This window comes from Oncorhynchus keta, chromosome 10, assembly GCF_023373465.1.
Source record: "Oncorhynchus keta strain PuntledgeMale-10-30-2019 chromosome 10, Oket_V2, whole genome shotgun sequence".
NCBI lineage: Eukaryota > Metazoa > Chordata > Actinopteri > Salmoniformes > Salmonidae > Oncorhynchus > Oncorhynchus keta.
In genome coordinates this window covers 17630833-17646481 of record NC_068430.1, presented here as the reverse complement: position 1 = coordinate 17646481, position 15649 = coordinate 17630833, and the positions used below count along the sequence as shown (strand labels likewise).

Sequence of the window (15649 nt, the reverse complement as noted above, 5' to 3'; positions counted from 1 at the left end):
CCACTAGAGAGCAGCTACAAGATATCAGTATGAGAGAAATTGCCTGTGCAAGGTTATTAGCATACATTCTGTGTCAAGGTGCATATTTCAGCTGACATGAACCAACTCCCAGCCCTGTGAAAGCCTCCCCTACACGGCAAGCCAGAGACTCCGTTTGTTCTCTGTTCCTCTCATTCACATGCTGAGGCATTTCTCAACTCGATGAATAGAAATCTGCGAGTAACCCCGTGATGGATCACACTGTAATCTGAACACCATACAACCTCACGGCAACGGAAGAGCCTTACTGTGTTGTCTGCTGGGAATTATCCCTCACGCACGGTCTCCCTGTCTGCTTTCTGTCCCCTGTATCTGGGGAGAACGCCTGGAGATCTCAGAATGGCTTCTAAAAATAAAAAGGGAGATTTGATTTGTAATTTTTATGAAACTGTTTAAAGTGAATGTCGGAAATAAGAAGCAACGGTTAGCCAGATATTTAACATCATTGCTGTTGTTGGAGGCCACTTTATGATGGCAGAGCTGCTTGTAGTTTGATGGCCTCATGCATAATTATTCATGCTATTTTGGGGCAGATTGATACCAGTTGCATCATTATAGGGTGAATTGTGGACCTGGCAATGGAGCAGTCAACAACACAGAGCCTTTGTTCATGTCAGTCAGACCACCAGGATATTTCCATTGCATTTCCATCTACAGTTACACTCCTGTAATGAATCTAACTTCACATCAGGGGAAGTTGTCCATTTAAACTGAAAAATATTTTCCCATGGGGAGATCCTCGTTATGAAACCCTCACCATATAGGATACGTGGCTCAGGTGGGAGTGTTGTGTGTCACTGCCCCCTACTAAAGAATGGGGAGTGAATGGTAAAGTTGGGCTGTTCTCTCACAGGCACCATAACTGTAGTGACTCGGAGCTGGAGAGCACCTTCACTCCAAATCGAATTATGCCACAGACATTATTAGTAGACCAGATAGTGTTGGCCAGAGTTTAGATCAGGGAGAATACAAGTAAACACAGTGACCTTGAGAAAGATGGAACTCTGCTCACAATGATAATATTTTGTTGAGCGTAATCAGCATGCTCTCATAGTTTGAACAAAGGCACAGTGAACAGAAGCTAATTATTCAGATGATTATTGGAATAAACATAGCCTCTGAAGGGCATTTTCAGTCGTTTTACAGCAGCAATGGTTGTGTGAGATGTTTTTCGTGATTCTGCCTTAGAGGGGAACATTTGAGAAGGCAGTGTATTGAGAATGAACCACCCAGAGAAGTATATGTCAATAACATCCCTAATAGCAGTGTTGTGCATTTCCACATTAACTTGGAAGTTGGCGTACTGTCAAATGAAAGATGCATTGCCCACCTGTAATACCTTACGTCATTCTGTGAACTTCATTGTCCATATAAGCTTTTTGATTGGACATTCATTTCAATGCGTCATTTATGACACAGTATTGATATTCTGTTCGGCTAGTGTAGAAATGAAAAGAATCACTGAATTCTTGAGTCAAACTGCCCTGTGTTAACAGTAGCTCCTCTGTTCTTCACAGTATGTCAGAGCCACACACACTCACAAGTACATATACAGAATATTAGTTATATATTTATGTATTATATTGCACACACACAGTAGCAGTCAAACGTTTGGACACGCCTACTCATTCAAGGGTTTTTATTTATTTGTACTATTGTCTACATTGTAGATTCTTCAAAGTAGCCACCCTTTGCCTTGATGACAGCTTTGCACACTCTTGGCATTCTCTCAACCAGCTTCATGAGGTAGTCACCTGGAATGCATTTCAATTAACAGGTGTGTCTTGTTAATTTGTGGAATTTCTTAATGTGTTTGTGCCAATCAGTTGTGTTGTGACTAGGTAGGGTTGGGATGCAGAAGATGGCCCTATTTGGTAAAAGACCAAGTCCATATTATAGCAAGAACAGGTCAAATAAGCAAAGAGAAACGACAGTTCATCATTACTTTAAGACATGAAGGTCAGTCAATCCAAAACTGTGAAATCATGTTTGGAATACTCTGTGTATATTCAGTCAGTGTATATAATATTGAGTTGCACCCCCCTTTGCCATTCCCAAGCCACACCTCATTATCTAACAATATCACCATCCAGGTTTATTGTCCATTACACTGACTTTATGCCGATGTTACGTTGACTGAGAGACCCCTCTGTTTAGCTTCTTTGGGTGCAGCCAGTTCAATCGAGGACAGGCTAACTGAATGAACAACAGAGACCAAGTGCAATATCAAAATGTGTTAAAATTGTTTTGGGGATAGTCTCGCCAGATGATATGATGGCAGGTTACCATCCCTGTGGGGGGGGCAACTGGCATCGAGACCATCCTGCTGGGAGATAATTGTTTGAAAATAGCTACCAACTATACCATAGAGAAGAAACAATATGATATATTATGCTTAGTGGATGAAGATAAAGTGAGCAAGCCTTTCAGACCTCCTTAATGATTGAATTTACATTATCAACTACATTAAGATCTTCAAACTCCACTGCAGCATTGTCTCTGTGTGCCTGATTAGTAGGATGTTCACACTGAGGTTTAGAGGTAACACACAGACAGTGAGCAGACACATTAACCCTGTCATTATATTCACCCCCAGGCAGGGAAATCGCCCGAGCCCATGCTGGCTCCTGTCTGTGTGTTCCTCCACAATACCAGTGAGAGGTATGTCTCCTAGTCCTTTTTTCTCTTTGTGTCCCTCTAGTCTGTCTGCTGACAAAAACTCCAGGGATAAGAGGACATGGTGACCCAGTGACAGCTGCATGTTGTTCCCAGAACATGGGCTGTGAACGGAGCATCTGGACCATGTTGTCTCTGTGTCAACAAACCGTGGGGCTGACGCCACTGACATCACAGGTTTCATAGCCTTGCGTGGTGCAGGGAGTGTTTGAACGGGCAGTTGAATGTCAGTACCATGTTCCTCCTTGTGTGTCTGTGTGGTTGTGGGTGTGTGTGGGTTCGTCTCTGTGTGGGCCAGGTGTCTTCTGAGAAAGCCCCAGCCCACCGTCAGCACCAGCAGGAGAGCCAAGGTCACAGTGGCCAGGCCCCAGCTGGGCTCACCCAGAGCAAGCTGAACGGTGTTGGGGAGGCTAGGGAGACACAGAGTGAGGGAGCTGGTCCTCTCCAGGCAGACCTCCACCCACAGCACCTCCAGTCTCCAGCCCTGACCTCCACAGATGCCACAGACAGCCCACACCAGCAGACAGCAGAAGAAGCCAATGATGTGGGACAGACAACTTCCCTGGTCCTGGTCCTCTCTCCCTACTATCTGGGTGTCTGTGTCCCTGCTCTGCCAGTTCTCTACCTCCAGTGTCACACCGCCGTGAGGTGCAGGATTTTTACTCTGTTTGTCAACGTCTCCGTCCACTGCTCCGCCACCACAGACTTGGGGCCACTGCAACCTCATGGCCGTCTCCACAGCAACCAGAGGTGTGGTCATCAGCAGCACTGCCCAGTAGATGTAGCTGAGGAAGAGCAGGAAGCGCAGGGCGATGACATCAGTGGACATGGAAAATTGAGGTAGCCAGGGCTCTGTAAACCAGAGTACAACCAGGAAGGCTGAGGGACAACAAAGATCAATCAATCAAATGGAGAAATGTGGAGGATGGGACTGGCAGCATTAGGACACTGAAATAGCCTATAGATATTTTACATTTAAGTAATTTAGCAGACACTCTTATCCAGAGCAACTTACAGTAGTGAGTGCATACATTTTCATACTTTTTCGTACTGATCCCCTGTGGGAATTGAATCCATGACCCTGACGTTGCAAGTACCATGCTCTACCAACTGAGTCACACATGACACTATAGGAGTGTAATGGGGAAATGTAAGATCACAAAAGTTCATATTTAGTTTAGAGTGATTAACAGAATGTTTAGCATGTTAATATATTTGCCTTTTCTGTAATACATGACTTCCAGTGTTTGTGACACTCAAGGTGCTGGTTGATGGCCACTAGACTGCATCCAGAAGCTTATGGATTATTCTCATATATGTTGATAGTAGTTGATACCAGACTGGATGTACAAGAACAGAGGACACTGATTATTCACTGTTGTATTGTATTGATGACATCCTGTGAACACTGTGATTCTGTAACAACTGACAAGGTCACTCACTGCCTTTTGTTTTGACTTCCTTCAAAGGGCCTGTTTCCAATGGCATTTTCTCTGCTTCTGTGCTGGGTATGCAGGGTGCTTCTGTGCTGGGTACGCAGGGTGCTTCTGTGCTGGGTACGCAGGGTGCTTCTGTGCTGAGTACTCAGGGTGCTTCTGTGCTGGGTACGCAGGGTGCTTCTGTGCTGGGTACGCAGGGTGCTTCTGTGCTGAGTACTCAGGGTGCTTCTGTGCTGGGTACGCAGGGTGCTTCTGTGCTGTGTACGCAGGGTGCTTCTGTGCTGAGTACGCAGGGTGCTTCTGTGCTGAGTACGCAGGGTGCTTCTGTGCTGGGTACACAGGGTGCTTCTGTTCCCTGTTGCAACTTGTAATATACCGGATGGTGCCATTTAAGTAACAGAGGTTTTCATCTTAAATCAGCCATAAATCCCCTTGACAGGGAGAATTGAAGCTTGTTGTGTGCAACAGATGTGGGGAATGCAAGCTTCACAAAAAAATATATTCATATTTCTAGCCTGTCTATGTAACGGATGTGAAACGGCTAGCTTAGTTAGCGGTGATGCGCGCTAAATAGCGTTTCAATCGGTGACGTCACTTGCTCTGAGAACTTGAAGTAGTGGTTCCCCTTGCTCTGCAAGGGCCGCGGATTTTGTGGAGCGATGGGTAATGATGCTTCATGGGTGACTGTTGTTGATGTGTGCAGAGGGTCCCTGGTTCGCGCCCGGGTATGGGCGAGGTGGCGGTCTAAAGTTACACTGTTACATATATCTATGGATAACAGGGTTGACGTGTTATGCTCAACCCACTAAGTTTTCCACCAGAAAATGGGCAAAAAGAAAATAACCAGCTCACCTGCTTTAACACTATCTGATCAATGTTTCTTTAAAAACAAGATTTTTAAAAGGAACAACTTCACCATATTAAAACAAGAGTTGACGTTCGAATGAGCGACATAAATGTATCAGTTCTCACATCCAGGCTGTATCACAACCGGCCGTGATTGGGAGTCCCATAGGGCAGCGCACATTTGGCAAAGCGTCGTCTGGGTTTGGCCGGTGGAGGCTGTCATTGTAAATAAGAATCTGTTCTTAACTGACTTGCCTAGTTAAATAAAAGGTTGAAAAAAATAAAGATCTTTATAAATTACTTCGTAAAAGCAATAACATAACTAGGGCTTTACAATGATAGTGAAAACTTTGACATTTTGGGGTTAAGTGGGTTAAAACCTTTCTAAAAGTCAGAAACACATGAGGGGCATGTCAAAATGCTGATTCTAGAAAGTATTGTTAATATTTAATATTACGCTAACCAGGTCGCCAGGTGCACAGTGTTTCCTCCGACACATTGGTGCGGCTGGCTTCCGGGTTGGATGTGTGCTGTGCTAAGAAGCAGTGCGGCTTGGTTGGGTTGTGTTTCGGAGGACGCATGGCTTTCGACCTTCGTCTCTCCTGAGCCCGTACGGGAGTTGTAGCGATGAGACAAGATAGTAACTACTAACAATTGGATACCACGGAGAAAAGGGGTATAATTAAAAATATATATATCAAAGGGACACAAAATGTACTCTATTCATGGAACGACCTATTGATTTTTGATTGACACAAAGTCTGCTCTCCTTTTTGTTCAAAAGGAAATTCCTATTGCAAGGAGTAGGTAGTTGTAGCTCTGATGTACACAGCAAAAATAGGGTTAAAGATGGACACTTACTTGTGACTACGAGGTCTGTGAAGAGCAGCAGGCAGTTGCAGCAGAAGCTGACTGCGCTGAGAGAAGCAGTGACCATGGGCAGGAAGAGAAGACTGCAGGCCAGTTTACACACACACACCACAGCTGCTCCCTCTAACACACCATCCATGACTAAAACAAAACAACACAGACAGAGGACTATATTAAAAACCATTATTGGATTGTGAATGGATTATTACTCCTTGGAACATACTGTTGAAGTCAGAAGTGTACATACACCTTAGCCAAATACGTTTAAACTCAGTTTTTCACAATTCCTGACATTTAATCCTAGTAAAAAGTCCCTGTTTTAGGTCAGTTAGGATCACCACTTTATTTTAAGAATGTGAAATGTCAGAATAATAGTTGAGAGAATTATTTATTTCAACTTTTATTTCTTTCATCACATTTCCAGTGGGTCAGAAGTTTACATACACTTGGGTCAAATGTTTTGGGTAGCCTTCCACAAGCTTCTGTCATGACGTTGGCCTGGGGATAGGTTTATGACAGTCATAAATACCTCTTTCCCCCTTTTTCCATGACAGGACACTTCCCACAATAAGTTGGGGGAAATTTTGGCCCATTCCTCCTGAGAGCTGATGTAACCGAGTCAGGTTTGTAGGCCTTGCTCCCACACGCTTTTTCAGTTCTGCCCACAAATGTTCTATGGGATTGAGGTCAGGGCTTTGTGATGGCCACTCCAATACCTTGACTATGTTGTCCTTAAAGCCATTTTGCCACAACTTTGGAAGTATGCTTGGGGGTCATTGTCCATTTGGAAGAACCATTTGCGACCAAGCTTTAACGTCCTGACTGATTGCAGCTGTTTTTATCTCAATATTAAATCATATCTGGGTAAAAATGTAGTACTTAAGTTAGTTTTCCATTAAAATGGTCAAAAATAAACCCTTTTTTTAGCAAAAAACTATTTCTCAAGCAAGAATTTAGCTAGGTGCAATTTTCCCTCTAAATTTTTATAACTTGGCAAATTTTGAGGTCTGCTGAGCGCAAACTTGAACATTGTGAACATTTAAGTTACAGATTTAACAGTGGCCATGTAGGGTATTGTGGCTATTTGATCATAATGTAGGCCTACCAGAGTGGCCTACCATCAAAAACAATGGAGAAAATACATCCCATAACATTTTAATATGGACATACAGAGGCTGTTCTATCATTCAACCTACAGTAGCAGCCAATGTGTGGTGTTCAATGTATGCCTCCTGTACATTCCATGAGACTTTTGAGAGAGAGAAAAAACATGCAGGGCTTGACATTAACCTGTTTATCCACTTGACTGAAAATGTTGTGTTGTTTGATGCAAGAAACCATTCCATTTGCTACGTTCCAGCCATTATTATGAGCCGTCCTCCCCTCAGCAGCCTCCACTGGTGTCAATGCAATAGAATCATACTCCGATGCGTTCTTACTACAACAAAAATCTCTTGAATAGTTTGTTTTGTTTCGGTATGTTGCTTGCTACGTTACTGCAGGCACAGTCGTCTGAGCAATGCGATTGGCCATCGGTAACCTTATAGTGCACTTGATTTGCTCTGTGGGCTCGCCGGGAAGGCATTTTTATACCTTCAGACACATTAAACGGTTCAAAATGGCAACAGTTTGTCTACCCGGCGTGCAGCGCCGCTGAATCGGGTGCATCTACCGAAAACAGCCCGAAACTAATACAAAGAAATAGGAACACAATGCTTTATCGTTGGGTTTTTTACAGAAATGTTTGGCGATCGACTAGGAATGCCTTCGAGATCACCAGTGGATCGCGATCGACCGGTTGGTGATCACTGCTCTAGAAAGAATGAATGAAGAATGAATGAGCTTCTCTCTGTGTGCTAATATTTCTGCGCCGCAGTCCCGGGGAGGCTGCACGGCAGTTTCGAGGGGTGGGTAGAGGAAAACTGAAAACGAGCTTTTATTGGCATAGGTTTGGAACGTTCTTTGTTATTGGTCTATTAAAACTGATACTGATGCAACCAGGCAAGCCAAAACTCAACCCATGCAAAACCTGCTGATTACAACGAGTAACTATCAGAAAATAATACTAATCCATTGTTTCACACATTTACAGTGTTACATCAGCTGTTGTTCTACAATATGATACAAAACACAGGAAATTTGAATTTTGACTGCACTGGTCCCTTAAACGAACTCAAGGCCCATCATGTGAAATACTGTAGCAGATATGCTGTATTATGCAAGCAATACTTTTAAGATAGTAATATATCTAAATTATGTTTATCATTATATCTCTTTGTGTACATATTGGACAATGGCCTTCTCAGCCAAGTTACTGTTTTTAGTCACTGAAATGTCAATAGAGAGAAATTAGATCAGTGTATGATTTTTGGGGTATTTTGTTAGCCTTTCAACTTTTGAGAAACATAACAAACTTAAAGCATTATCATCCACCATGCAAATGTCATGAGAACTCTTGCACACAAACTGGCACTCCTCTCTCATGTCTGACTTGTTTGGAGTTATGCTTCACTGCCAGTTTCTGTCTTCATGCAAACTAACACTCAAGCCTCCACCGCCCTCCTGTAAATCACGGCATTGCATAGAGGTGGTTGGACAATGAGACCATTTCAATGAAGGAGTGAGTTTATGTTAAATAGTTGTGAAGTTGGAGTTTAGCGTCTTACCTGTGCACACAAGAGCCTCCAGCAGCACAGCACGTCGGTGTGAGCCAAACAGCTCTCATCCTTCCTGTACAGCTCCCCTCACCCCTCCCCCTGTGGGATGTTTTCAGGCACTCTCTCCTCATCTGGCCTGGGAAAGTTTGGGGGCATGTGTGCATTTTAGATAGAGGGTGTGGCAATGTTTGCATAGACAACAGGGAAACCAGTTTGACAACTTTTGTAATGCGGGGGTCTTTATTTCTGTGTATCTGTGTGTGTGCTCGTGTGTCTCTGCATCTGTTTGTCTAGTGTCAACTGGCACCATGGGTGTCCTTTATAGATGGATGTGTTCTGTTGGGAAATGACAGCTTGTTGTTGGGCAACATTGCCATTGATACTAGGCTACTGTCTGTATCAGAAGTTCATCACTCAGATAAGAGTATCTAATAGTGCAGTGCTGACATCTCTTACTGAAGCATGCACAGAGGATTCAAGTTACCCTACATGTCTGTAGCCCCCATTGTTAGTTGGAAAATATAGTTAAGAGTTAGTCTACCATATCTTGTGCTTGACCAGCTTTAGGGAGTTTAAGTAATGGAAAATGGTTAAATGTATGGCTAACCAGCTTTAGGGAGTTTATGGAATGGAAAATGGTTAAATGTATGGTTGACCAGCTTTAGGGAGTTTATGGAATGGAAAATGGCTAAATGTATGGTTGACCAGCTTCAGGGAGTTTATGGAATGGAAAATGGTTAAATGTATGGTTGACCAGCTTCAGGGAGTTTATGGAATGGAAAATGGCTAAATGTATGGTTGACCAGCTTCAGGGAGTTTATGGAATGGAAAATGGTTAAATGTATGGCTGACCAGCTTCAGGGAGTTTATGGAATGGAAAATGGTTAAATGTATGGCTGACCAGCTTCAGGGAGTTTATGGAATGGAAAATGGCTAAATGTATGGTTGACCAGCTTTGGGAGTTTATGGAATGGAAAATGGCTAAATGTATGGTTGACCAGCTTTAGGGAGTTTATGGAATGGAAAATGGCTAAATGTATGGTTGACCAGCTTTAGGGAGTTTATGGAATGGAAAATGGCTAAATGTATGGTTGACCAGCTTCAGGGAGTTTATGGAATGGAAAATGGTTAAATGTATGGTTGACCAGCTTTAGGGAGTTTATGGAATGGAAAATGGCTAAATGTATGGTTGACCAGCTTTAGGGAGTTTATGGAATGGAAAATGGTTAAATGTATGGTTGACCAGCTTTAGGGAGTTTATGGAATGGAAAATGGCTAAATGTATGGTTGACCCGCTTTAGGGAGTTTAAGGAATGGAAAATGGCTAAATGTATGGTTGACCAGCTTTAGGGAGTTTATGGAATGGAAAATGGCTAAATGTATGGTTGACCAGCTTCAGGGAGTTTATGGAATGGAAAATGGCTAAATGTATGGTTGACCAGCTTCAGGGAGTTTATGGAATGGAAAATTGTTAAATGTATGGTTGACCAGCTTTAGGGAGTTTAAGTAATGGAAAATGGTTAAATGTATGGTTGACCCGCTTTAGGGAGTTTATGGAATGGAAAATGGCTAAATGTATGGTTGACCAGCTTCAGGGAGTTTATGGAATGGAAAATGGCTAAATGTATGGTTGACCAGCTTTAGGGAGTTTATGGAATGGAAAATGGCTAAATGTATGGTTGACCAGCTTTAGGGAGTTTATGGAATGGAAAATGGCTAAATGTATGGTTGACCAGCTTTAGGGAGTTTATGGAATGGAAAATGGCTAAATGTATGGTTGACCAGCTTTAGGGAGTTTATGGAATGGAAAATGGCTAAATGTATGGTTGACCAGCTTTAGGGAGTTTAAGTAATGGAAAATGGTTAAATGTATGGTTGACCAGCTTTAGGGAGTTTATGGAATGGAAAATGGCTAAATGTATGGTTGACCAGAAAAAGTGATTACAGCAAAGAAACTAATAGTAATATCATGGTATAATACTTATATTATATATATATTTAGGCCTGTTCAACAGTTTAAACATACATTATCATGGTATAAGTATTACTGTTTCAGGGTAAAACACCAAATAGGCTAGGGGTTACATGAACAGTATAACAGAGACCCCCATTTTTTCAACCCTTATCCGAAAAATCCTTTAAATTTGAGAAGTAGCCTATTGATGAGAGATAAAAATGACTTAAATGTAAATGTAAATAAAAACACTACGTGAGGGTCAAACAATGAGGATGTTTGCTACCTGAAACCTCCAATGACTGATTTGGTTGTCCAGTTACAAAGTCCAATACGATATGCGAACCCCTGACGTGTGCCTTCAAAGAGCGGGACCTGTACAATTTACAATGTATACTGCGAGAATTCAGGGCATGATGGGCATTGTTTGTTGACAATTGTTTAATTGTATCCATTAAATGCAGCTTCTTTCTTTCCACACCTGATCACATACTGTAAATCTGTGCCTTGAAATTATGGTACAGACAGTCCTGCCACACTTGTCAATTATGTCACTACAATTACACATAATCTGCTGAACCACGTTTATATCGCGCAAGTATTCAAAATTAACATATCTATATTTGTACTTTTGTAGGCCTATTTCTGAAAATCTACTTAAAAAACGGACCGCTTCAGTGAAAGCCATTCCTAGCTTGCAGCACCCAGAAGTGAACAGATGGCGACCCGGAAGGTCTGAAGTAACTCTGACTGAAGACAAGCAAAAATAACCTTTTATCAAATATAATAAAATCTACAATCGAGGTGTCAGGTTTGTATACATTTGTTTCCCGATTATATTCTGCGTGGCATTCTAAAAACGTTCGGTTGCCTCAATGCTATTTTGAAAGCAGTTATTGCTACCATTTCAGTCGTCAAAAAGTTACCAAAATAAATAATACTCGTGTATTACCAATCAATTTTTGAATATGGCAACATTCTAGTTCTATTATGAGTGTAGCAAAAATAATTCGCCAGATGAAATGCAGTTATGCTTGCTACTTCGGTAATAAATTGTGGATTTGGATAGCGAACAGTTACCGTAACGCATTGCATTTTGCAATGCATGCTTTGTTGTGGGAAGTGTCTTATTTTTTTTTATTCCTCGAGCCGGGCTATTCAAACCTGTACATCTAAGTAAACAATCATTCGAACACTTAATACGAATAAACTGATGACAAATTTGCATGCATCGAGTCTCGTTTTTAATTGTGGGATCTGTAAATGTGGGATCTGCAGAATATGGCGTCCCGACCTTACAAAAATAAGACAGGCTGCCATTTTTGTTTTCCTTTTGTCTGAAATGTTTTAATAAAACTGTCTGAGAATGTGGGAGAGGCATTGGAGCGAGGCACAAGCTAGGGATTGGAGTTGCTCTGTAGTCAAAATGCACCTTATTTGATGTTTTTATGTGTTTGCATTTTAGGTTCTAAAGGTATTTTTTATCTGGAAATAAACGCTGATTTACCGATAGAATAAAGGACCAGTTAAGTAACTTTTGTTTTAGTCTACAAGTCTGGACCATCCTCAAGTGATGTGTCATCCCTTGTTATATCCTAATAATAGATCACTTTGTTTTGAGAAAATAATTTATAGAGCAAATAATAGCCTATATTATATTACTGCAAATGTGATGTTGGGCTAATGTTCCACGATTTATTTACTAATTTGCCGCTAATTGTCAGAAGATTGATAGCCTGCAGCCTATTCTTTTTAATGTCCTTAAAAACACGACCAGCCCAGACGTTTATATAGGCAACAGTGGTCGAATAGTTCTTAGTATATCTGACTGTCTTGACAGCAATAGACAAAATGTTGAGTGCGAAACAGGAGTATTTGCGGTTTTACTGCGTCACACAACGATACATTCAGATTGATTTCATCCGTGTTGCGGGTTTATTATAGACACGTTTATTTCAGACGGCGGTTCTCAATCTCACCAGATGTTTTCAGCATGCATCCATTTCTGCTATGACTCAAATAGCTTATAAACTGATCCACCGTGGCTATTTCACTAATGCAAAATATTGTAATATTTCAATTGAAGACATTGCTTCCTCAATACAATTGAAACGTTTCAACATTGCATACTGGAAACATGTTTTTTGAACAACGGTGTGTATGATTAGTTATGACCCTTCTAACAAAAGAAAAAGTAATATTGCTCTATTTGAATGGCAAATTAAGCACTACGTATACATAATATAAATCAAGTGATATTTGCACGTGAAAAGGTCATGGGATACATTTGCTCCATTGTTGTTAAACATTTAGTTGTTCCACACTTTGATGATAGGCATATCTTCAAGTGGCTCAGACAATAACAGGAGTGAAGTGTGTTTGATTTCCCAACATTGATCCTGGGTTCCCACAGTATGGGGCTCTGTTGGATTTCACTCCAGCTGAGTATCAATTAGAAACATACTACATCAGATTGGCAACCTACCATCTGAAAAACACTCGTAATCACCTATCCTCTCTGCAGGTTTAGTTACCTGGAATAGTTAAGATAATCAATTGGATGAAATCTTACTGTCTTGCTAATGCCAATTGGTTTGAACTTTAGATTGCAAACACAGTAGGTCCACAGGACAATCTAGGGACTGACTACTTTTGCATCTGGATTAGATCCAGGGCTCGGTTCTCCACCATGTCCCTGTTATCCCTGAAATAACCTCAAAGTCAGTTTAGTGTCCAATGACGTGATCAACCATCATACTGTGTACATAAGAGGAACTGATCTAGACAAAGTCAAGTTATAAAATAGGTTGGTAATACCATGATAACAGTATACAGTCTTCAAGGGGTAGCCATGGCAAATACATGTTTTTCTCCAGTCTGATCAGATAGTTGAATATAGCAGTTATGCCTGTTGTAGGCTGGATGTCCATTGAGCCAATGGTTTACAAAATAATGGCAGAGAAGAAACCCCATACAGTCACCATCAGGCAGGATGCCCTACACTTTGTGTATTTGAAATGGACAAAGGTCTCTCTACTTTAATATAGTTTGACACTACTCTCTGTCGCCGGAGAAGATGGCTGGTTGTCATCACCAACGTCAAACATTGCATATCAAAGACTGAGCTGTCATATGGTGAAGATAATCAACTCAAGTTTATATTCAGCTGAAGCCCAGGAGACTCAGAGTAACTCCAGGAAGTGAAACGGACACCCGTCGGCATCATTAGGGAAATATTTTCTTGGTTTAGGTTCATACGCTTGGACGTATTATTTTTGTTTCTTTTGGCTCATGCAAATGGACTGTGCTACGCTGCTAAGTCAGACATCAGAATGGTGGTCTGTGCCAAATCACGCAATATGTCATGAAAAAATTGTAAGGCTTGAAAAACGAAGCAATGGAAAGAAAGACCCCCACAGATCTCAGACAGCTATGAGTGAGCAGCAGGCTCTACCGTGGGACAAAGAGAAGCAATGCTCTTTCCCCCAAATACTTCCAAATTGGACCTTTGCATTTAGAGATATTGGAATGAAAATCAATGACATACACTCTAAATGGAACATCAGGAAGCGGGGATGAGGGATATTTTGTCCCCTGTGAAAACATCAACATTCTCATAGACACTGTAGGCTACCGAAAGACCATATCTTTTTCAAACACCTCAACTATTTATGCAATTCTATCTTCAATCACAAGATGTTATAGGAAACTGCCAAAATGCCTCTATATAGTTTTTGGACTAGCTCATAAGACTGTATGAAAAACATATTATGCAACCTGTCTGATTCCATCTAGACTTGGGCCTCCCATCACATATGCTGGCTTTCATAAAGCAAACTAATTTCTTTGGCTGACCTGTCATCATTTAAGATATCATTTATGTCCTGTTCATGATGTATTTGGAGTAGAGAGACAAAGTGCTCATCCTGTTTCCCATGAGACTAGCTGATGACCCCATGGTTTGGTTGACATAGAGGAGGATGGGCAGTAGTTCAGCTCTGAGCTGCTTACTGTCTCTGTATTTTTATAAACATTTCTGCTTTCTCAGATAGCAGCTTTCGAGTGTTCATTAACAAGCTATAGCCTATCATGTTATGTGATTGTGTTTTCTTCGGGGAGATGTCCATCATTCAGTGTGGTGGTTCAAGACCCTGCTGACGAGCTGACAGAGGGAGAATAAAGGCCTCCTGGGTAATTCCTAGGAGACGATCCCTGTGACTCACAAGCTTTCTCTTCTTTGAATAATTTCTTGCTGAATTGAATCCTCTGCAAATTTTCAGCTGTCTGTGGGCAACTTTAGAAAGTTGTGACTCAGAACAGTGTGAGGAGGAAGTTTTATCCTTAGCTACAGTGCATGTGGAAACGGAAATGGTGAAGGAAGAGAATGGGAGGAAGTTAGAAAGTAATTCCATTTATTTTGAAATCGGGAGGCTAGAATACAACACATTTACAAACATAAGCTCAGTATTTGGCATGTGGCTAAATGGCAAGTATTAACCTTATAAGTCTATTGGAACTTATGAACTCATAAATGCTGAAAACATTTACGTTAATTGTATGATGCTGAATAAACTGTTGTAGAGTGGCAGGTAGCTTAGCAGCAGGTAGCCTAGCTGTTAGAGCGTTGGGCCAATAACCGAAAGGTCGCTGGTTTGAATACCCGAGCCAAAAAAGTGAAAAATCTGTCGGTGCCCTTGAGCAAGGCACTTTGCCCTAATTTTTCACTGCACAATAAAAACATTTCATTTTTTGTGCAGAATATAATTTTTTATTTGGTTTGTTTTTCATAGAATGGCTGAACCTCGTTTTAATAATCCCTACTTCTGGCCTCCACCCCCCACCATGCCTGGGCAGGTGAGTACTAACTGTAGACTTTACGCTCTAACATTCAACAACAGGATTGTTAGTGTACAAGAGGATTAAGAAGAAGATGACAGTGGGCAGTATATTGGGAAGATTTTAAATTATTATTCTAGGCAGTGTAACATTGAGACCCATGAGCAATGAGAGGTATTTTGCCTGCTTGATTGTCATGCACATTTCCATGTAAAGTACAAACTATTTTTACAGATCTTGTTCTTAGGTTACATTGTTCAAGTTAACAACACAATTGTAAGCCCAGTCAAAGATGTTAGAAGAACTGAAGCGAAAAATCAACTTCTCTGGTT

At 41.4% G+C, this 15649-nt stretch overlaps 2 protein-coding genes across 5 annotated transcripts in view; one reads left to right on the top strand and one right to left on the bottom strand.

Moving 5' to 3' along the window:
- Window positions 1–21: 21 nt before the first annotated feature.
- On the bottom strand, window positions 22–8675 carry LOC118388311 (uncharacterized). Of its 2 annotated transcripts, none has more exons than XM_035777221.2 (3): window positions 8537–8675; window positions 5862–6011; window positions 22–3594 (listed from the first exon to the last, which is right to left on the bottom strand). In XM_035777221.2, exons 2-3 carry the CDS (start codon window positions 6007–6009, stop codon window positions 2501–2503), a joined length of 1242 nt encoding a protein of 413 aa, XP_035633114.1. In that variant the 5' UTR covers window positions 6010–6011; window positions 8537–8675; the 3' UTR covers window positions 22–2500. The 2 variants fall into 2 exon arrangements, with proteins under 2 accessions (XP_035633114.1, XP_052382539.1); XM_052526579.1 differs by lacking the exon at window positions 8537–8675 and adding an exon at window positions 7161–7310.
- LOC118388309 (zinc finger protein 362-like) overlaps window positions 7511–15649 on the top strand; it is a 22137-nt gene continuing 13998 nt past the window's right edge. Inside the window, exons 1-2 of one of the 3 annotated variants that reach the window (XM_052526578.1) lie at window positions 7511–7777; window positions 15272–15335. In XM_052526578.1, the coding sequence (XP_052382538.1) occupies window positions 15273–15335 (63 nt within the window). In that variant the 5' untranslated portion in view covers window positions 7511–7777; window position 15272. Of the gene's footprint in view, window positions 7778–10782; window positions 11293–11867; window positions 12007–15271; window positions 15336–15649 lie in introns of those variants that run through there. The other 2 variants (XM_035777219.2, XM_035777220.2) reach the window with 2 other exon arrangements.